The 23,705-nt window shown below is 42.2% G+C and overlaps 1 protein-coding gene across 1 annotated transcript; it reads left to right on the top strand.

Moving 5' to 3' along the window:
- Nucleotides 1–907: 907 nt before the first annotated feature.
- On the top strand, nt 908–13,183 carry Grxcr2 (glutaredoxin and cysteine rich domain containing 2). Its single transcript, XM_034518645.2, has 3 exons — nt 908–1,243; nt 7,062–7,292; nt 12,582–13,183. The coding sequence occupies exons 1-3, from the start codon at nt 908–910 to the stop codon at nt 12,762–12,764; spliced, it is 750 nt and encodes a 249-aa protein (XP_034374536.1). The 3' UTR covers nt 12,765–13,183.
- Nucleotides 13,184–23,705: the final 10,522 nt, after the last annotated feature.

Genomic DNA, 23,705 nt, shown 5'->3' on the forward strand with positions numbered 1-23,705 from the left:
TTCCCTAAGCATGAGTCTGTCATTTCACACGTGGTAGGTCTGCTTTCTATAGACTCGAAGGTCTGTTCAAAGGACCCACACCTCAAGCTGCTCTGATACTCACTGCAATTACCATCTCAGAGACGGGAATTTGCTAAGTTCACTAGGCTGTAGGGGCTACTGAAGTAGTTGCAAATGAAGACTATGTTTTGAGTATTTTGCCTGCTTGACACATGTGTGCAATGCCCGTGGAGGCCAGAAGAGTATGTCAAACCCTCTGGAATTGGACTTAAGATGGTTGTCGGCCAGCACACGGGTGCCAGAACCAAAGCTGAGTTCTCTGGAAGAGCAGCAAGTGCTCTTAACTACTGAGTCAGTTACTCTGGTAGGAGACTCAGCTTCTGGCTCTTTTTCTTCCTACTCTAAGAAGCTCCAAGAAGCTGTTGTGTATCTAGATCCCCAGGAGACACTGTTTGAAAAACTGGTAGGCCAGATATGGTTTTAGAGTCACATGGACTCTTTGCATCTCCCTGTTAGATTACAGTTACTTTTGGTAACAATAACAAGGTAATTGCTAATTGATCAAATGCCCAATCTTACAGAGTTGGTACCAATCATTGGAATAAATGTATTCACCCCCAGAGTAAGAGAAGACAAAATTAAGGTGGAGTTAGAGGTACGCTTGAGACCAGGCAGAGAACTCATCGTCTCCTCTGTCCCATCCACTTCACATAGCCGTGATCACCTGCGTTTTCATGAGGTCTATCAATATTTAATGTGTGGGTGTCAGTTGCTGTAATTGAGCATTCTCCAGAACCTATTTGAATTAATCATATGCAGGAGTAGAGAAAATAAAATGCCCTTTTCTCAGAGCCTGGTTTCACTGGCTACTCGGAGGCCTGGAAACCTGAGCGTGAACTTTCTGCTGATGGAGGACTCCGAGAAGAAACTGAATCAGAAGAGCGACGACAAACCCAGAAAAGTACGGTTTAAAATCTCCTCTTCCTATAGTGGCCGGGTGTTAAAGCAGGTTTTTGAGGATGGGCAAGAATTAGAGTCGCCCAAAGAAGAATATCCTCACAGTTTTCTCCAGGAGGTCCTTGAACCAATGGATGGTGTTTACGGGTCAGGGGAAGCCCCCAAGCCTCAGCTGTACTCCCCCAAGCTGACTGCTCAGAGAATCAGCGTATTCAGAGACAGCGGTGCCTACACTCTGGCGGGCAGCCAGCCTCTGTTCAATGACTACAAGGCGAATGACCATAAGGTTGGTATTGTGCGAGGTTCTGACCTCCTAAGGTAGGCTCCTGGAAAAAAATGTTTAGATAAATGCCGAAGTGTTTCAGATACGTATCTCGCTCACGTTCAGCTACCGGCAAGAGCTTTGGGTGCACCAAATGGGGAGCCGTTATTAGAATAATATTTCTCGGACAAAAATAACACACGGGTTGACTACTCACTGGAAAGGGCAATGAGCATAAGCAACGTTCAGATTCCATCCAGGGTAATACACAGTAATTGGGTCTTTGGCTGAGTTTCCTCAGTGTGTAAATTAAATAGAGGGGCAATGGTTTTCGAGTTGCTCAGCTGTCGTTTTATAGAATTATGCAGCAGTCATTTCGTTGCCTGAAAGAATTGAATATTGGAAGGTACCCATTTTGCTCCAGCCAATTACTCAGCTGTAGTTTATCCGTGTCTTGTTTTTTTTTTTTTCTCCTTATCACTTTCCTACTGCCTGCCTTTTTAAATTGTTAGTCTATTTATTTAGTTTTGCCTTCCCAACACTCATTAATGCGAATGCTATGTAGCCGGAGTCCCGGGAAGAAATAGTGAAAAGCAAATCAAACAGAGGTAGTGTTACTTAGGGAAGAAGTTTGAACTAATAGTTCAATGACACAAGCTCTCCCTGCAGGTTTGCTTAGCTTCTCTGGTACCACAGATAATCAAAAGTCCATGCAGAATTTCTATTTTAAGCTAAAACAACCTGGGAAATGCTCACTGATTTCCAGAATCTTAGGAACTGGTCACGTCCTTATGTCTGTGGAAGTATGAATGCTATTTCTTTCAAAGAGTACATATAATTATGTAATGTATCTAATTTATTAATGTTAACTATACATTGATATGTCCTCATCATTGAAGGGTTTTATTCAGATAATTATTTTAAATTATTTTTATTGTTAGTTTCCAAAGAAAAATAGGTGTTGCAGGTAAATGTTTGTGACTGGCAAAAAGATAACTGTAGGCATATCCACCATCACCAAAAGTACTACCAGGCTTCATGTTTGTATTAAGGAGTTGAGAATGAAAAAAAACCATTATGCTGATGGAGTGCCTTATGTGTTATTAGGTGCTGTCATGGATTTTCTTCTGTGTCCATCACTTTCTTTTTTTACCGAGTTCTCAAGGAAAAGCAAGATATGATCATTTCTATTTTGTGAAAGAGGAAATTTATGTGCCAAGTTGATAAAGGACTCACACATCATTATAGGGACCTATGGGGCCGAGTTAGACTAGAAATCTGGATCCTCTGGTTTTCCGTACTTTAATCTTTATGGCATGCTCCCTTTCAACAAATGAGATCATTACATAGTAATGATGTCATTGATGACGGTGGTGATATTTGCCATTTATGGCCTACATACATGTTTTGTGCTTACAATAGTCCTTTGTAACTATATCTTATTTGGAAGTTGAGAATTAACAAACACATAAGTTCAAACAAGCCCTGATAGATGCTTTAAGCTATTTCATAACTCACACGACAACTTTGGCACATGTAAGAATGATTTGACATAGGTGTACAAGACCAGATTAAAGGACAGTATTGTCAAGGCCATGTTGAAGACTGGACTCCTGATTGTCTCATTACATCTTGTTCTCTGTTGTTATATCAACTGCCAGATCCTAGTTTTGCCACGGGTGTGACAGGGACCTTCATGGACCCGTGCAGCACACCCGGTGAAACACTTCGAGATGTTATTTGATAGTATCATAGGCTGTAGTTAAATGCAACGATTCACCTAAGAGTTTGGAGCTTAGCCAAATATTTGTACACTACTATTCACAGAAACTCACAATCAGTTAGAGGTGGAAGCAACTTAAATGTTCATCAGTTGGTGAATGGCTACACAGAAGTGGTTTATACGCATAATGGAGTACACCTTAGGGAAATTTGACCTGTTTTAATGTGGATGAAGCTCGAACACACGAGGCTAAGTGAAATAAACTGTGCATAATCAGGCAAACCTGTACCATTGCAGCTATACAACGTACTTAGAATGTCCAAATCAATAGAGACAAAATGTAGATAGTGGTTGCCAGGCTAGGGGTTAGAGAAGATGGTATTGTCTATGGATCCAGCATCTCACTTTCTGGATACAAAGTTCTGGAGAGGAATATTGTAAGACAGTGTGAATATCAGGGAACTCTACACGTGTAAGTGGTTATAAGTAAATTGTATTTTATGTGCACTGTAATTGTAGTAATTGTTCATTAATTACACTAAAAACAAAACGTGGGCTCTGATATCTGTCAAAGTCCAGTTCTATCCATTTCCTGTGGGAGTTTGGACAAAGTATGGCAACTTTGTTGAGCTGCAATGGTATCATCTTGGTCTAAGAATAACAGAAGTCTTCTTAGGAGGGCCATTAAGATGAGTAAAATTGATAATGCCTGCAACGTGCCTGGCACCTGCATATGTTTAGCAAGTGGTACGTACTATTGCAGCGATGAACACTTAAGGAATTCTTAAGGAAATGCTTAGTCTATTCTTTAGTTTATGTGACAGGTACAAAAAGTGACACTAGATTTAAAAATGTATTAAGGAACCAAAACTCACTGAACTGTGTAGGGTTCATGAAATTGTGAACAGGGAAAGGAAGGGAGGGTAACACTTATTGAACACCCAGTTTATACATGTATTGAATGCTCTCATAATTACAATATTTCAGTGAGAAAGAATTTTTCACTTTGGAAAACTAAACATTTACAGGGATAAAATAGTGTGTCTATCTAGCATAGTTGTTGAATAACATAAATAAAATAAATAAAATTTTTAAATAAAATTTGAATTGGAGTTGGACTGTGGTGACATACACTTTTAATCCCAGTATTAGAAGAAGAGGCAGAGGCAGAGAGGCAGAGAGAGGCAGAGAGAGGCAGAAGCAGAGGGAGAGGCAGAGGGAGAGGCAGAGGGAGAGGCAGAGGGAGAGGCAGAGGGAGAGGCAGAGGGAGAGGCCGAGAGGCCGAGAGGCAGAGGCAGACAGAGGCAGGTAGACTCTGAGTTCTAGGCCAGCCTGTTCTAGAGAATGCATTCCAGGACAGCAAGATCTACACAGAAACCTTGTCTCAAAAAATACAACAACAACAACAACAACATCATCATCAACAACAACAATAAGATTTCTCTGACTCCAAAGCCCATTAAGTTTCTAGTACCTAACAAAGCTACTCTGCATTCAGGGTTGTCTGGATAACTGTCTCTCTGTATGTGGCTACAGAAACCAGAATATTTACAGATCCTTTCCCACATAAGCTGCCATTCTAGACTGTACACAAGAAGCTAAAAGATTCTTGGCTCCATCCAGCCTTCTATAATACAAGAGTGAATTTTCCTCTCAAGCAGTTAGATGTAACCAGACAGTGTAGCTACACCCAGGGAGTTTGCTCAGACACAAGGGAGAATCTAGCTAGCAAGTGGACTGAAACCAAACACAGGCAGAATGACTGTGACCCTCCGTCTCTGGAGTAAATATATTTACTACTTTAGATGTTGACCCATGTCTTAGATATTGGCTGGTTTAGGGGCAGGGAGTTGAAGCAGGTAATCCACTCGTTCTTTGAGCTTATTGAGAGTTGAGTCTTCCAAGAGAATTAACCAAAATAGAGTCCTGGGCAGAGAAGGCTTCCTAGTAACTGAACCTTTTGGCTATTACAGGAAGCAGAAACAGAGCCTTCCAAAAGTACCACCATCCTTATCTCTCAATGTCAGAAACTGATAGTCCAGAGTGCGAAATGGAAATCCAGTGTGCATAAAACAAAAGGAAATGGAATCTGCTACAGGATCCCTTGAAGAGAGAGAAAAGAGGGCCAGAGAGGAAGTCTGGTGCTTAAGTATCCACGGAAACCCTCTTGGCTGTTTACAGGAGTCTGAGCTTTGAAGTCTTGCTCACTAGATTCTGACCGAATACTTTAAATATTAGAGTGTTTAACTGGGGCATCATCTAAATAGACTGTGGTTATCCAGTTCTAGAATCAAGAAAAGTATTTTATGCTGAGGTATTTTGTTGTAAAGCACGAGTGTATGTACACTACTGAAAAAGAGTTTTAAGAACAGCAGTGACAACATCTACATTTGCATATCATCACCAGCTTTTGCAGATCCCACTTTTCTGTGTCTTTCATATTTTCTTCCATTCTGAGAAGATGCTATCATCCTTAGGTACTAGCGTCAAAATATGTAATGATGTGGATATTGCTAGCACAGAAGCCAGAAGAGAGTTGGGGAAGGGCCCTGGAACTTGGTGTCTTAAGTATTAACCTCTATTTGGGGAAGGGTGAGACAGGGTCTTTTTGTGCAGCCCCGTTCCTGAACTCCCTCTGTAGGCCAGGCTATCCTTGAACTCACAGAGATCCACTTGCCTCTGCCTTCAAAGTGCTGGGATTAAAGGCATGTGCCACCACTACCCGGCTAGCATTAACCCTTATATTATTGAGCTTGACAATGTTGGAAGCTCCTTGGAGAGAGACTGAATAACATGTGGCAGGACCCAGGAGTTTTAGCATATCTGTGTATTACCAGTGTGGTAGTACACTAAAATTTAAACTTCTGCATTTAAGGAATGACTAGCTTGTCTGTGGGAATGCCTACTAGCTAGATGTCAAGATACACACACACACACACACATACACACACACACACACACACATATTTCCTCTCAAATAGATCTCAGCATATATATATATATATATATATATATATATATATATATATATATGGAAAGAAATGCTTGTGAGTAGTACAGTATAAAAATATTTGAGGGCCAGGCATGGGTGATACATGCCTTTAATATAATCCATGGAGAACAGATACAGGTGGATCTCTATGAGTTTGAGGTCAGCTTGGTTTACATCATGAGTTCCAGACTAGCCAAGAATACATAGTGATACCATGTATATGAAGAGAAAGCAAGAAATGAAAGAAAAAAGAAGAAGAAAGAAAGAAAGAAAGAAAGAAAGAAAGAAAGAAAGAAAGAAAAGAAAAAAAGAGGAAAACAATTACATGTGTTTTAGTGTCTGGAGAGATGGCTTAATGGTTAAGAGTACTTGCTGGTTTTGCAGAGGACCCAAGTTCAGTTCTCAGCACCTACACGATGCTCACAGCCATCTATAACTCCAGTTCTGGGGGATTCAGTGCCCTTATTTGATATCTGTAGGCACCAAGCATCTATGAGGTGCACATACATATGTGTAGGCAAAACACTCATACACATAAAGTAAAATGAATGAATCTAAAATTTTAAAAAGATCTTAGGTTTGAATCCCCGCCACAGTTCCTGTCACCTTAGTGAGGTACTTGACCCCATTGCGACTTTGTCCTCACCTGTAAAGAGTGCAGGCCACAGCATTTTTCATAGGGTTGTTTGGTAGGGAAGGGGTGTCAGTAAAATGCATAGCATGACACCTGACACACAGTGCTCAGTAAGTAATGTGTGCTAATGTTATCTATGCATAGACAAATGGAGAAATCTTTGCATGAGACTTAAAGGTCCTTTCATATGTGCCCAGCCCTTCACTGGCTATCCTGGGGAGCAGTGGGAACAGAAACTCTGGACTCTGACCTTTATAGTTCTACCCTCTGAGTGGTCCAGCCTTCCTTGGTTCTTATCCTCAGCAAGAAGGAGAGATCCTTCTTCCTTTTAGAAAGAACCTTGGAGTCTTCTTTAGAAGGAAACCTTGGAGTGGGATGAATCAGTTTTGACAGGTGCAAAGCCCCTCTCTCTTATTCTTTAGCACGGGGGCATCAGGCAGGCTCTGCAGCCATGCTTTTGGGGATGTCTGATGCTCACTCTCTGTTTCTCCAGCCTCCACCTATTATAGACTTTGGAAAGATAATCATCTACACCAACAACCTGAAAATCATCCGAACCCCGATGGACAAAAGGGACTTCATGAGGAAAATCCTCCAGAAGGAAGAGATGGCTGAGGAAGAGTCTCTGATGATCACAGGGGAAACTGATGGAGACAGGGAGCAGAACGGCAGCCCCCTGCCTGAGGAGTCGGACCGCACATTTCTCCACAGTCAGCACACACAGGTATGTCTGTGCTGCTGTTTCCCTCAGGCTGACCCTGCAGCAATGGCCTGCAGAGGTTTCCGCTCCACATCACCTCTCTAAAGACTTTTAAATAACAACACTTATAAAATCTGTCAAATTGTGAGGGGCTTTTTAACTATACCACTGGTAATGGTATAGTATTGGCATAAGCGACTATAATTTCATATTTCAAATATGTATGATTTTTAAATTTTTGGATGACTTATTTTCCCATCTGATTAGGAATATACTGTTTTTTACCATGAGAGTGAATACTGAGTTTTAGTGATGAAAAAAACATATTTATTTATTTATTTATTTATTTATTTATTTATCTATTTTCCGAGACAGGGTCCACAGTTTGAGCTGGTCTCAAACCCCTTATGTAGTTGAGCTTGATCCTGAACTTCTGATCCTTGTGCCTCTACCCCCCAGAGTTTTGGGATTATAGATATATGTACTACTAAGCTGGGTTTACCTGAGGCTGGGCATTGAACCCAGGGCTTCCTGCATGCTAGGCAAGCATCCTACTGAGCCTCATCAGTAGCCCCTCAGTAGCCCCTCAGTAGCCCCAGCTCCTCCTCTTTCTTATGGGTTCACTTGTGCCTCTATTATTGGCCTGAGTCTTAGTCCACAGTCAGTGAAGATCCTGTAAAGTCCTGGGTCAATTAGAAGATTATGTTGAGTTGAAACTGATACTATTTGTAAACCCACAAGCCCAGGTACCTGTGGGCTGCAATGTTTTGCAATAATCTAAGAGTGAATGATTGAGTCAGATGCTGCTGTCATCAGTGAGCATCATGCTTCAGGGTCCCTTAGATGTAAAGTGTGTTTCTGTGGGACTCGCTCCAGAATTCCATGAGTTGGACTGGAAAATGGAAGGGCTTTGGAGAATCTGAGGGATGTCACTGCCTTGTGAGGACTGAGGTAAAGAAGGAGGTTATGTTCATCTTTGAGTGATGAACTTAGGCCAAGGTGCCAAGTCTCTCTATTCTCTTTTCTCATCCTTTCATGGATGCCTAACTCTTCACATCACCTCTTAAAATCTAGCTTCTCTCTTCCTTCCTCCGCCCGTCCCCTCCACCAGAACACAAGCCTCGTAGACTCCATTAAAAGGCTACTGAAATCTGGTTCACATCTTCCCTTTGGGCTGATGCAAATGCTTTGGAAATGAGAATCTCTGTTTCTGTAACTCCATTCCCTCCCCCAGAACACAGGCCTCTTGAACTCCAGAGAAAGGCTCCTGAAGTTTGTTTCACATCTATCTACCCCTTGGGCTGATTTCACACCTGAATGTAATACTTTTGAAATGAGAATCTCTGTTTCTGTCATTCCTTTCTTAGGCCTTCCAGCCCCTCAAAGCCTTCTGTGGTGTTACATTGCTTGAGATAAGACCAAATCTCTTTATTTTAGAGAGCCCCAGGACGTGACCTGCACCTTCCTAATTCTTTCTCTTCTGGGTGGAGAGGGTAGCTCTTCCAAGTTACAGCAATTGAAGGTATTTTAGAAAGCCCTGGGTCGCCTGGCCAGTGCTAGCCTCTCTGACTTTATCTGGTACATATTTCTTCCTCTGCCTTTGCTCCCTCCCTCCCTCCCTCCACTGTCCATCTGTTCATCTGTCTATCTGTCCATCTGTCATAGGTTCTTTGCACTCGTGGTGGAAGCAGATTCCCTCTGCCTGCAATGCCCTCAAGGTCTTCCATCCTCTTGCCTTTAGCTCTTGAGTTCTCAGTGGAGGTTTCTTCCTTCAGAGGACTCTTGATGGCTCCCAGGAGGCATCCTCAGAATAAACCCATCAAGACTTTAAACACTCCTTCACAGTTTCAACTTTACTTTCACTTTTGTGATTGTGTGCTTAGGGTTTGCTCATACCTACTAGGACTTGGTCTCCACAGAGGCAGAAGTTGTGGTTGTGTTCCTGTTGCGTGAGACATTGCAGTTCCCAGGTCCAAGGGAGGTGGTGTGTGTGTGTTTGTGTGTGTGTGTGTGTGTGTGTGTGAAGCCTGGTATATAATTGATGCTCAGTAAATATTGTTTAGCTGCGTTTAGAAAACATACTGGAAATCGGACCCCAGTGTTAACTGGTAAGAAACACCCCACTGTTTCTGATAATCTACAAGATGTAGATCCTAGCATGCCACCAGGCAGACCGCATGGGCATTGTGAACATCACCTTTCCTCTTTAGATTTCTTTAATACCATTATTTCTTCTACTATCTTGTAACTTGGAGGAACTCCCCTCTCCACCCAGCAGAGAAGGAAACAGGAAGGCACAGGTCACTCCCTAGGCCTGAAAGAAAAAGCAGCAGCAGGGCCCCACGTGACAATTACTTTTCCATTCAATTTGGAAGAATCCTGGTCTTCTTATTTTCTGTAGCACTGTAAGCGAGGGCAGAGTGTGTGGCAGAAGGTTGCTGGGAAAGGTGACGCTTCCCTTGTCTGTCTGTTAAACTCTGTTTTAAATTACTATTTGTGTGTTCAATCCCTTGTGCGATAAATGCCCAGACAAGTTTTATTCTAAAAGAAAGGGTCAGAAAACATCAAGGAAGCCCTTCTGACCAAGAGACACTTTGCTCTGCTCTATGGAACTGGGAAGAGAGAGCCTGATGAAAGAATGTGTGTGGGGGGGGCGGGGGGGGGGCAAGGCTGAGAGCGGGTCCCACCTCGAACCTCTATCAACTCTAAAAGCAAAGCTCAAGAATAATGGAGGCGAGCCTCAGAAGCATGTGCAAGAGGAGGCACCCTGGCTCTGTGCTTGGTGGGTTTATAATCGTGAACCTCTGGGCACCTTAGTGCTTCCTGTAATCTCATCTTTGAGAAAGTAAGATAAGATGATGATGATGATGATGATGATGAGGATGAGGATGATGAGGATGAGGATGATGATGATGATGATGACAACAGCAATAATAGCTACTGATTTTGGAAGGCTTGGTGTTTGTACATGCAATAGTTCATTTCATTCTCATGAGGACCCCTTGGAGTATGTCTTACCAACAGTCTTACTCCACAGCTAGGGAAACTGAGGCTAAGAGTGGTCAAGTAACTTGCCAGAGGTCACTAGAGACAACAGTCAAATTTAGATCCATGTACCAATGTGATGATTGCAGCACTTTGTTCCACAGAAACTGGTTTCAGGCTGGTCGTTATGTCTGCAGGGAGCATGGCTTTTTTTTTTTTTTTTTTTTTTTTTTTTTTTTTTTTTTTGTCATAAAGGGAGTAGAAAAAGGATTGAGAGGTTCTGTTTCTTGTCAGGGTCTTTGGAAGGCTCAGTAGAGTAAGAGACTTTCTAGCAGGGCCCAGTCATGAGTGGGGTTTCTTACAGGGAAAGAGTGAGTGGGTAAGAGTCAGGAGAGAACTGAACAGCTGACCTCTGGGGGGAAAAAAAGTGGGAGTTTGCCAGGGTATGTAGACATACCTCAGGACAAGGATCTGATGTTCTGTGAAAGAAGAGTTGTTTAGGTAAAAACATTTTTAGATCTTCTAAGATTATGCTTTTTGTATGTGTCATGAGGATTTATCAGGAGGACAAGTGTCGGTTAAAAGGATTCTCCAAGCTTTCTGTTTTCTCTGTTGTTTTGTTTTTACTTCTTATGAGATGGTCAGGATGATAGGCAACTCAGTTGGACTGGGTTGCATGGAAAGAGCATCTCTCATGAATTCGTGCCAGTGATAGAGGGACCAGGGCTAGAAAAGTGGGTGTGGGAGAACCGGAGGCGGGTGACAGAGAATGCTTAGAAGCTGAACTGGACAGTGCTTGTTTGCAGGTTCACCAGGCATCAGTCTGGTTTGCAGCCTACTCCTTGGGAGATTCAGTTTATGAAGAGTGTGAAATGACTGGTTTCTGTGAGATACCACAGACATTTTGTCTCAAGACACGGCCGAGGGCCATTTTCTGGAAACAGGAGACGTAGCTAAGAAAGAAAGTGACTTTTATGGGGAGCTTAGGCTATATAAGAGGAGAAAGGCTGCATTTGCATGTGATCCCTCACTCAGTATTGCAGAACTTAGAGGGTAGGCATTACCAATCCTCTTTCACGGAGAAAGAACAGGGAGGCTAAGCAGAGGGCCTTGGTCGTAATGTCTGCACCAAACCCTAGCTTCCGTCCTAGTCTGTTGATGCCACAGCCCAGAGCTTTATTTTTAAATTGAGGATGTCATACACACATATAATATGTTTTTTTCTCTTTTAAGACAGAATTTCACTATATACAGCTCTGGCTGGCCTGGAATATGCTATTTACAACACACTGGCCTTCAACTCTCCCTGTCTTTGCCTCCTAAGTGCTGGGATTAAAGGTGTGTGGTACTTTGCCCAGCCATAAAGAAAGCGTTTGGATAGAATCTACTCCTCATTCCCCACCCTCCAATCCCATACCTACCCATTTCTCCTCCTTGATTCATGAGCTTTCTCTCTTAAAGAAAAAAAAAAACTGAGTTGACTTAGTACCACTGATAAATGCATGGGTATAGGACCATCTATCTGAACACAGGTAGCCTTTCAAGGGCCAAGTCCTTGAAGAAAACTGACTCTAGCTGACATCAGTTTACTAGAAACTTCCCAGGAATGAGACTTCATGAGCCTTTACCTTGTCCATCACAGCCCAGGACTTTTAATCATTGGGTTTAACATAGTTCTCAAAGAGAATAAAATATTACAAGAACTCAGAGCTAAATCATTCACTCACCCAGCCTGCCAGTTGCAGAAAACATTCCTTCTTCAGCACCTGGTGTTGATGTACAGCTACAACGAGGAGTCACGGATTCTGGTGTTCAGCCCCAAGGAATCAGAAACTGCCCTACACCTTCTTCCAGGCTGTATGTCTGATATTGCCAGGTAGCTTCTCAAAATGACATTTTCCTATTGCCTTGGGTGATAGTATGCACTGGACGGTTGTGAGGGTATCAGGAATCCCTTACAGAATGAAGCACCTGGTTTCCTTGAGTGCCTGCTGAGGTTTGTCACACCAGCTTGTTGCTCGACTTGGCAGGGAGAAAAGTCATGCCCTTGCCTCTGTAGAGCACATGTCAGATGGGAACAAGGTTGGCTAAGAGTAGAAAGTTGCAGAATGCCAGATGTGATGGCAGATGTTGTACTGATAACATTCATCTAAGAAGTCTGATAAAATTGCTGTTCTGGGTCCCAGCCATTTCCCTCATTAGCATTCGTGGGAAACATTTTCTCCAATTCCGCTCCAGTCTTTGCCAAGACCCAGTACTGTTTTGATCTCCGTGAGAATGGTGGACACGAACCATTGGTCTAACTGAAGTCCGACTTGTCTCTTGCAGGATGGGTCGGTCCCGGAGGATAACTGTCTCCACTGCCAGGGGTCCGGCATTGCCACCTGTTCTCTGTGCCATGGCAGCAAGTTCTCGATGTTGGCTAACAGATTCAAGGAGTCCTATCGAGCCCTCAGGTGCCCTGCCTGCAACGAGAATGGCCTGCAACCTTGCCGAATTTGCAGCCCTTAGCCCGGAGCTCTGGTTTTCACATGTGCCTTTCTTGTACTCTCTCCTCACACTACTCTTAATAAAGCACCCTGCTTCCTCCTGGTTCTCTCAGAAAGGGAGCCTACTGCAGCTGCAGTCACTTCTGCCACTAGCAAATCTCAAATAATTTGATGACATTTTGTGAAGTTGGTACCATCTCTACATGTGCCTAAGTAACAGGGGCATTTTTGAATTAGAATCTGCTTTGAAACTCGTTCTAAAATTATCCTTTCAGGAACATGTGCATGCATCTCACTTGATTTAGCTCAGTCTTCCCCCTTGCGCCAGTGAACAAATACCTAAACGTACACTCCAGGCAGCAGGTTGAAGTCATTTTCCAGGCTGGAAGCTATTTTGCAAAATTATGTGGCCAGAAAGGAATAAAGTAGATTTCCAATGAACCAGATTCCTGTTTTTTTATAATGCATCTGAAATTGTCTTTGGTTAAAATTGAAATTTCTAATGAAGCAGAAGAGGGAAGGGGCGCTCAACACTGGAGGCTCTCACAGGCCTCTGCAAGCAAAACAGGATGCTCCTTCCAGAGCCAGACAAGCTGAGGAGGTCCTTTTTCTGAGGCGGCTCACTCCTTCCTGTGTGGCATGTTCTGGCTCTCACTAGGCAGCCCCGAGATAGAATGCTCCTGTGTGCCTCTAACTGGTGACGTTCTAAGCCACTCCAAAGCTATTGGGATAAGGTTGGTGCTCAAGCACGTATCTGTGATAAGATATCTGCCAGCTTCACAGTCAGTTAGCAAATAGACAGGTCTATTTTAAGACTAAGATCTAACCAGCTCTCTTTAGAAAGGACAGCAGGTGTTTCGGGCTTACCTACAGCAACTCTTGAAGAGAAGAACCAAGAGCTTTCATAGTTAGACGTTGTTTCTACAGCCTACGAATGAGCATGTGAAGAGCGACTCTTCCCTCTTAAAGGCAGCTATTAAGTTCCAAAAGCACATTTGTTAATGAACTTTTGCAGTTTGAACACCCACTCTCCACACTCAGTGAGAATGACACCAGCGTTGGTTATTCAGTGAGACTCGCTGCTTATCCTCAAGAATAATTCTGACTTCATGTCTTAGTAATTCTTCAAGGCGTGTTATTCTCTTGTACTCTTAAATCAACAGCGGGTTGCATCTGGGCAACAGGAATAGCTCTAATAAAAAGATGTGAACACTCTTTGCAGCCACAGTGCTCTCGTTTGAGCTTCTGTGCTCACCTGATCCCTTTGTGCCGCTGAGTGACTGCCTCCTGCCTCTGTTCATACTTCCTGCAGCTGTTCACCTCCCTGCACTCCCAACATAGCGGCAGGAGTGATGTCAAGAGACATTTACTCTTTGGTGGGGGCATTCTGCCTACTAAGCAGTATCGTAGGTGCTTGAGGCGTCATGTAATTCAAAGACCCTAGGCCTTTGGCATCCTGTGGGTCTTACACTTTTAGTGGCGGCAGACTTGTAACAGGTAAAGTATAAGGTAGCTTTACTGGGATGGAATAACTTTAAGATGGGATTAATATGTTTGGAGTAAAAGAAGGATACCTTGTTAGACTTATGGGTTTCTTCTTTCTTTTGGTGCTGTGGCTTGAATTGAAGGTCTAATACATCTGAACACATATTTCACCCCTGAATTATATCTTCAGCCACTTCCTTGGTCAGTTTAGGGAGGCTGCCCAAAGGTGTGAGCTATACTGGCTCATTTCCCTTACATACACACACACACACACACACACACACACACACACACACACACACACAGAGTTGTTATTCTTTTAGCTGTCCCACATGCTCTTAAGGGTGGCAAACTTTTTAAATAATCACACAATAAATATGTCTATTAATTTGGTTACATTAATTGTGTTCATCAGTAGGAAGATATTAATTATTGTGATGGAAAATACTTAACATCTGACCTCTTAATAAGGTATTAAGTATATAAAATATTACTGCTGGATGAATTTAAACTTCTGAAACTAGGAACCCAAACCAAACTTTCTTCTTTAAAAAGGCAAAAAACAAAACAAAAACCAACTATTGTTCATCAAGGCTAAACCACTGCAAAGAACTGCACTGGACGTGGTTACAGACAGTGGCATTGAAAAGTGTCTTCAATGCCAGGTGGTGGTGGCACACGCCTTTAATCATAGCACTCCGGATGTAGAGACACTCAGATCTCTGTGAGTTTAAGGCCAGCCTGGTCTACAGAGCAAGTTTCATCCAGGATAGCTAGGACTACACAGAGAAACCATGTCTCGAACACCTCTTCCCCCTTCACCCCCCCCAAAAGTATCTTCAATAGAGGCGTAGCAGAAGTTTTTGGTGAGAGTAGACCTCGTTGAGGAAACAGCTACAGGAAGGAAAGGGACCAAGAAGCCAGTGTGGTTGCAGGCAGAATACAAGGGGAAAAATGGAGTGTAGTGAATGGGTGGGGATTGATGTCAGAAAAGAATGTGTTTTTGTGTGGTGTATGTATATGTGGAGAATGCTTCTGTGTGCCTTTAACTGGTGCTGTGTGTTAGGTGGTGGGAAACACTTGGCTTACTATGACATGCAGCTGAGGTTGGGCCTCTCTGTTCCTGCAATGTCACAGGATCCTCTTCTATAATTTCCCCCTGATGCCCAGGACCTGGGCTTGCAGACTGTATTTCCCAGACTCCTTAGACTGATAGGGGCCGGGCAAGTTTTGCCAATGAGAAGTACATGCAGGAGACCGCATCAGGGAGATAGAAAGACATTCCACACTAACCCCAATCGCAGTCCTCTTTAAAGCCAGGGTCCTGGCAGCTTCTGTCACAGCATTTCTGTTCTACCAATTAGGAATCTTTGTAACCAAATCCTGTAATGAATTCCCTGTTTGAAATGTGTAGAATGGGTTCTCTTCTTGGTTGGGTGACGACTGGCATAAGTGTTTGAGTTAATGATGATCCTGGGTGCAAGTTGTTGTTGTTGTTTTTCTGCTTGGCTGCTGTGTTAGGGAAGGAAACCGGAAACTATAGGGTAAGAGGAAACTTGGGAGGCCGACAATGGATGGTTGCCATGATCCATGTGGTGGCTTATGATACAAAGTAGTGCAACTATGAATGTGTTCTGAAGGTAGAGCCCTGGTTTTGTTTACTGCTCTTTGTCTCCACTTTCTTTGCTTGTTGTTCAGGACAGAGGGCAGCTTAGGGCAAGGTAGTCTGGTCCTCTAGGATCTAAGAATCCCTTTAGACCCGGAAGCAATGTGATGATTGCAAACATCATCTGGACAATGATGCCATGATACAATAATGCCAATGACATAGTGATACCAATGATACACTAATGCCAATGATACATTGATGCAATGATACAATAATGCCAATGATACAGTGATGCAATGATACAATAATGCCAATGATACAGTAAAGAAATGATACAATAATGCCAACAATACAGTGATGCCAATTACACAATAGTGCCAATGATACAATGATGCCATTATATGGTGATGCCATGATACAGAGATGCCACGATACAATGATACCATGTTCTCTGAAAATGCAAAAACTTTTTATATGAACAAGGGACTTCAACCATCCACCATTCCACAGAGTATGATGGCCCATGCCTGGATGTCCAGCGGTGGGGAAGAGGAGGCAGGAGATTGCTGCATTTGAAATCAGCCCAGGTTATATAGTGAGACAAACAAATAAACAAGCCAAGCCAAAACAAACCAAACCAAAAAATTCAGAAGTAACACTGAGCTGTTTTTACATTGGGTTTCTGTTATGTTCCAGGCAGGTGCAGTGCCCTTTAGGAAACAAGCACAAAAGAAGAATTAGTGTTTATCACTAATGAAATTACATCATTGGGCCTGTAAATTAAGGAAATCAGTGGATTTGACTTTCCAATCTGGGGACAGCACCATGGCTATGTACTGCTATTCATGTCAGTGAATTTCATTTACTCTGCCTAGCCAAGTTAGTTAGTAGGTGTATACGAATTCTATTTATTTCATTTAGCAAACCTATATCAGCCTTAACAAACACAATGGACACGGGGCCTTATTCTAAGTTCTTTATCACTTTGCAGTTCCTTCAACCATCTTTATAGTAAAATGTATTCAGTTATTAAGTTTACTACTGTCCTCTTACCCCCATCCCCATCCCTCACGTCCTGTGGTGGTTTGAATGAGAATGTTCTCCATAGGTTTTGGCATTTGAATGCCTGGGGTAGCACTGTGTGAGGAACATTAGAAGGTTTAGCCTTACCGTAGGCTGTACGGGATGGACATGTAGGTGCTTCTGCCTTCTCATCTTCGTCTACTCCTTTCCTCACGCGGTGAGTAGACTGGATCATCCCTCGGGCCCTGCTCCTCACAGGACACCCGGACTTCACACAGGATCTCTAGAATCCAGGGCCCTCCTTTCTTAGGTCTGCCCTGTTTGGCCTTGTGGACTAACATGGCAGTATATCCCCTCCAGGCCTCTCTGCCAATGTCTGCAGAGTCAAGAAAAGAAGTCTCCAGAGATATTAAACCTTTGATTGTAAAGGGAAAAAAAGTTTAGCCAAGGCCTCATTTATGTCAGGTTGGCCTCACACTCACTATGTGGCTGAGAATGACCTTAAACTTCTGATTATCCCGTCTCTCCATGTGAAACTAGTAGTGTGCCACCACATCCAATTCTGTGTAATACTGGGGATCTATCCCAGGGCCTTGCACCTGCTGGGCAAGCACTCTGTCAAGTGAGCCACTGCCCTAGCCTCTCTACTTTAAGAAACAAGAAATTCATTTTTGCTTCTAGAAAAGATCTCTATTGAACGATGAATTACACATTTAATTTTTTTTTTGAAACTGGATTCAGCATTGACTTTGTGACCCCAAATTTACTCTCCTAACTTAACCTGGCTCCAAACACCAATGAAGTCTTATGGAAGATGCTGTTTTCTTTCTAAGTCTTCCACAAATACGAACTCTTTCAGTAATGTGTTCATTTAGATGAGCACTGGTCACAGTTCTGAAGAAATTAGAGTGGTTCACTGGAGCTTAATTGGAGTGAAGTCTGTGCAAAAAAGTAAATCAGAGAGAAATGTTCAGTTGTTTTTAATCACCTGTTCTCATTAACTGAATCTTCTAGTTTTCTAATTAAACACAGTAATTATAGGAGAGTTCATATTCATGCAATTATTCGAGAGAGAAATAGAGTTATGTCAGTGTCAGAATTGTGGCGTATAATCCCTTCCCATGTCAGAGAGCATGTAGAACCCCAAGAAGAGAAAATCTGGGAGACAGTTCAACAGAGCTACCCATTGAGCTGGGGAAAGGAAGGGGGAGGGGCACTGGGCCCTGCTCACACTATGTCAGAGCTTACCTTTCTCCTGTGCTTCCTGCCTGCACAGTTCCTTCAGCATCACCGTTACCCAGCTCCTAAGCACTTCTGCCCATCAGTGGGTATTTCTCAGAATACTGGGACCATTAACTTAGAGCAAAGTATCTATGGCTTAGAGACAGCCAACCACACCTGCTTTTCTAAACTCAAAGTGTGTTTTGAGGATTCCTATACATCAGGTAACGTGAAAGACACAAGGATGCACAAAGATGAATGAGAGATGTTCCCCTTCAGGGACAATTGCACCTTCACAGGAAACCAGAGATTTAAATAGATATTCAAAAAAAAAAAAAAAAAAAAAAAAAAAAGAAAGAAAAACTAAACAAAAAAAGAAAGAAAAAAATAAAAAATAAAAAAAGAAAAAAAGAGTGGCAGGTGTCCAAAAAACAAAAGAAGAAATGTAGTTAAGTTGTTCATCCGGAATTCCTTTCTGGAAGGCTCCAAGCCTTGGTCATCACTGTCTGCACATCTTCCCACAGTGCTCAGTACACAGACATTCAGTGAAGACTTGGAGATTCTTTGCTGAGACACATCCAGCTTCAACCCGGGCCTTTAGTGTGTTGTTTGTTATCTCATGTGCCAATACCTTATGAAAGCTTCACAAGTAGATAGCTTTTAAAGTGACTATGAGCCAGGCATGGTGACACATGCCCCAATGCAGGCACTCAGGCAGGAGGTTCTTCAGTTTGAGTCAAACCTGGAGTTCATAGTGAAACTAAACATTAAAAAAAAATCATTTCTAGTGAGGCCCATTTCCTGGATTTGTGCCCTCCTATAATGGTTTCACCTCAGGTGTTGGTAGCCCCAGAGGCTTTTTTTCTAACAAGAGAACAGGGCCAAAATATGATGTCACCTCTGACCTTTAATTATAGAGGACAGTAATTCTTTCCCTGTCTCACTCAGGCCAGGTGTGCAGGAGTCCATGTAGCAAGGAGTACAATGTGGCCTCCAGCCACTAATCTCTCAGCAATGAGCCAGTGACCGAAGGAGGGAGCCTTCCCAGGACAATCTAAGATGCTGCAGCCCTGCCTGGCACCTGTATGACAGACTATGACAACCCTGGAGCCAAAGCAGTCAGCTGATCCAAGCTCGTGGCTCTAGTTAATAAATGATGACTGATAAATATTAGGCTTTCTACTTTGAGTAGTACTTTGAAGATGGTAAGCAGAGGGCTGGAGATTTAGCTCAGTTACTAGAATGCTTGCCCAGTGCTCAGGAAGTGCTGGGTACCATCTGCAGCAAACTAACAAATGGTCATTGTAGTGCCTCAGGAAAGGGGGTGGAGCAAGAGTATCAAAAGTAAGGTCACCCTTTTGCTAAACAGTGAATAGAGGCCATCCGGAGACACAAGAGACCTTCTCTAAACAAGCAAACCCACAAACAAGAGCAAAGCAAGCACCCAAGACTCGGCTGATGGCTCTGGAAGAACGGGTAGCTAACACAGGCTAGGACCACGTTCTGTCTAGCTTCTTGCCAGAGCCTTTTATGTTCCTAGATTTTTGCAGGCCAAGAGACACTCATGACCATTATTTCTGTGATTAATGCTCAATACCCAAATCCCCAACCCAATTTTTCTTAGAGCATTTAAACAACTGATTAAAATATCATAAGTAAAATTTAAAAGCTTAAAGTAACTACAATTTTATATTTAAAGTGGCTAATTCTTTTAAACATTGTAACAACCCAGTTCATGAACACAGAAAGATGGTGGGCCCTGGGGCTGAAGCTTCTTTACCCCAGTCTCTGTGTGGCATCATGGACTGTGTGGTTTTTGTTTTGTTTTTGCTGTTGTTTTTTGTTTGTTTGTTTGTTTTAATTTCTGTGTTTGTTTTCTCTGCTTATTTGGACAAACCCTTGGGGCTTCAGTCTTATTATTATTTTTTCTTTCTGGGGTCACGAAATTCTTAGCAGACTCAAAGAAAAGATTATCTTATCAGGACCTGAGACTAGGTCTTGATACATAGATGGATTAATCCTTAGGCAGGTTTACTGTGTCTCCTGAGTTGATTTTAATCCAAATAACCATTTCCAGCTAGGCTTTTGTATAGTTCATTGACATCTGTCACATCACAAGGACTACTTCAGGCTGTCGCTTATGCCTAAGGCTTAATTTTGCAACCTACTGCCTACTCTTGAATTTAAAAAAAAATTCTCCCTTGACAATTGTTACATAACGATTGCTTTGTCAGAATCAAATATTGATTTGTTCTCTTAGTATTAACGACAGACATATTTCTTATTATCATGGAGATTTAATCTCCCCAGTGGAGAGACTGAGTCTGCAGTTGGGAACTTTGCAGCTAACAGTTCTTTACTTTGGAAACCACCTTAGAACCCTTTTCCTCTTTCGTTCATGTGAGGGTTCATTCAGACTGAATAGCTCTGCCTGATTTTGCCTTACAGTTTTCACATTCATTTTCCTTAAGCATGGAGAAAAGCCACACGACTCTGTCTCACATATACCAAATTAGTAGAAGGAGCACAATTCTCTTCTTAATATTAAGATTAGTAAGGACTGTGTTCACCATTTTGTACTACAATGACCTCTGGGCAATAGTCTTCTTAGCTTTTCTACTTTGGGTCATTTTGAAACTGTTGTTCCAACAAAACTTATCTTGTTCCTGGAAGGGGTGATGATGACGGCCAAGATAATAATCTTGATGCTCAAACTACAACTTCACACTAGAAACTTCCTCCTTCTCTTCTTCTTTGAAAAAAAAAAAAAGTAGGGCTGGAAAGATGGCTCAGTGGTTAAGAGCACAGAGTGCTTTTCCAGAGGTCCTGAGTTCAATTCCCAGCAGTCACATGGGGGCTCACAACCAACTGCAGTGGTGTCTGATGCCTTCTTCTGGTGTGTCTGGAGAGAGCAATGGTGAATACATAAAATAAATAAATAAATCTTTTGAAAAAAGAGAAAAGATAGAAAGTAGAAGAGACCAAACCATAACACCGAAGATTGCAAGAACACAGGAAGGAGATCTCACTGGGAGAATGCACCCTGCAGACAGGAAGCCAGTGTGGATGGAAGAGCAAGGTTCCTGGGGTGCGGGGGTGGAACTTAATAGTTTGGGGAGTACTGTTCGATTTTGTGGACCTGGAGATACATTTCATTTGTTCCATTTTTGTTGTCTGTACCTTATTTTTATAATAAACTTTAACTTTTTATTACATGGAATTATGTAAGGCCATGTTCGTGCTGGTACATACAATACTATGAGCATAATCCCCTGTTCTCCCTCCCACATATCCTCCCATCCTCCACACCCTCCCATCTCCCACACCCTCCCATCAGCCCCTTTTGTGACTTAGACATTTCTGCTTCTACTCTCATGTCATCAATATATAAATCTACAATACAACTTTTATTTCAAACACTGTCACTGTGTAGTCAGAGGTGGCTTTAGGAGGCCCTTATGCTTTGCACATGGGTGCCGATGTTCTTGAAGACATTTTCTTACCCTTTTGGTAACAAAAGGATGGTAGGAAAATGTCCTGATTCTTTTCACTCTGTTCTCAATCACAGACTTAGAGATCCTCTGAGGAATTGTGTCTCTCTTCAGAAGAAATCAACGTGAAAGGTCTTGTGTTAGGCTCTGAGGAGCACTAGACCACCAGGGTAGGTGTTATTGATGTTCTTGCTGGGTCACTCAGAGTTGGTAAAAGACTTTTAAAGGTTATTATTTCCCACTGACATTTCCAATTTAACCAATTATGTTGTTATTCTTTACTGTTCTTGTGTTACTTAAGTTGTATCAACTTCCAAACTGGCTTCTTTCTTTCTTTCTTTCTTTCTTTCTTTCTTTCTTTCTTTCTTTCTTTCTTTTGATGAAACTAAGAATGGAGCCAAGACATACCTTCTACACATTCCTCTTCAGTGTAATGAACCCCACATTTCTGTCATTCAGATATTTTTGCCATGATTTTCAAACTAAAAGTTCTATTATTGATTTATTACTATTCTGATTTCATTTACATTAGGAATCCTAGGCTATCCTGGAGCACCCTACCTAGGTAAATTTTGGGAGTATGGGTATTTACTATCACATCTGGTTAAGGTTTTATATGTGTTAGTCATCAGTTATCTGGCTATTGAGAATTTTGGTTATAAGTAGATTTTCTTATATACATCTGAGTAACAGAATTTCTTCTCAGCTTTTCAAGTATAAAACTGGACAATAGCAGTGCCCAGATGTTGTGGTTAAATGACTTAATATATGCCAGCTACTCCAAGAGCTACACAAAGAGTGACTGGCACTTATGTACAGAACCCCCCCCCAAAATGCTAGCCATATTGTTAAGACATTAACGTTCATACTTTGTCTTATCTGTATTGCATGATGATTAAGCACTTATTGTTAACTACTAGACATACTTGCATCTTTGAGAAATTCAACCACTTTAAGTCCTTCATCCATAGTTAGAGAGTAGAAAAAGCAGTCTCTCTAGGAGAGCTGAGCCTAGATTGTGAGCCTTTTTCTAGCTGGAATTATTTTTAAAAATGTATTTTTAAGCATCTGTGTTTGAGTATCTGTTTATGAGAGTGCAGATACCCACAGAGGCCAGAAGATGGCATCAGATCACCTGGAGCTGGAATTACAGGCACATCAACTTCCTGACATGGATGCTGGGAACTGAACTTTGTTCTTCTGTAAGGGCAATGTGTGCACTTAACCACCGAGCTATCTCTCCAGCTCCAGGACTTTTTTTTTTTTTTTTTTTTTTTTTTTTTTTTTTTTTTTTTTTTTTTAAATATCTACAAGTCACAGACTAAGCTACAGAGTGGCTTAACTAAAAAGTGTGTCTGTTAGTATGTTGTTATAAAAATTGAATGATATTTCAGATAGTTGGTTTAGGGTTCACTAAATAAAATCCATGCTCAATAAAATCCCAGTCTTCTTCAAATTGTTGGCACTGTGAATTAAAGTGATGGTTTAGATCCTAAATGTTTCCCAGAAGCCATGTGTTGAGTTTAGGCTTGGCGGCCAGCCAGTAGCACTATTTACAGATTGTGGGGCTTTCAGGAGCAAGAGTCTAGTTGAATGAAGTTAGAACACATGTGCTATATCCGTAAGAGGAGGTTGGGGTTCTACTCTCCTTCTCTCCTTGCTTCCTGAGTGCCACGAGACAAGCAGCTTCCTAACCATGATGCACTGCCTTGCCATAGGCACAAGCACTATGGAGCCAATTGACCATGCATGAAAGCCTCTGAAAACAGAGGCCAAAATAAAATTTTCCTCATTTTTGAATAGTTGGTGCTCCTGACAGTGTATTTATCCAACTGGTGTAAAGCAAACCTGTAAGGTGTCAAATGGAGGCTACTGATGGGATGTTTGCTAGCCTTAGTTGGAATCACTTCTTTTTTTATATCCAGGGAAGGCAGAGCTAATTTCCTTCAGCCCTACAAACCTTTCTTCATGTCTCATTGGTCCATACTGGGCCCTATGTCTACTGAGGTTCTTCTCTGTCAGTGGGGGGGAACTCTGAGACTCATCGGGCCCAGCCCTGAAGCTTGGGCACCCTACCTTTCCTTTCTGTCTTGGGGGAATGGTGCTTATTGGCATTGAGCCAAGAGTCTGAAGG

This window comes from Arvicanthis niloticus, chromosome 14, assembly GCF_011762505.2.
Source record: "Arvicanthis niloticus isolate mArvNil1 chromosome 14, mArvNil1.pat.X, whole genome shotgun sequence".
Taxonomy (NCBI): Eukaryota; Metazoa; Chordata; class Mammalia; order Rodentia; family Muridae; genus Arvicanthis; species Arvicanthis niloticus.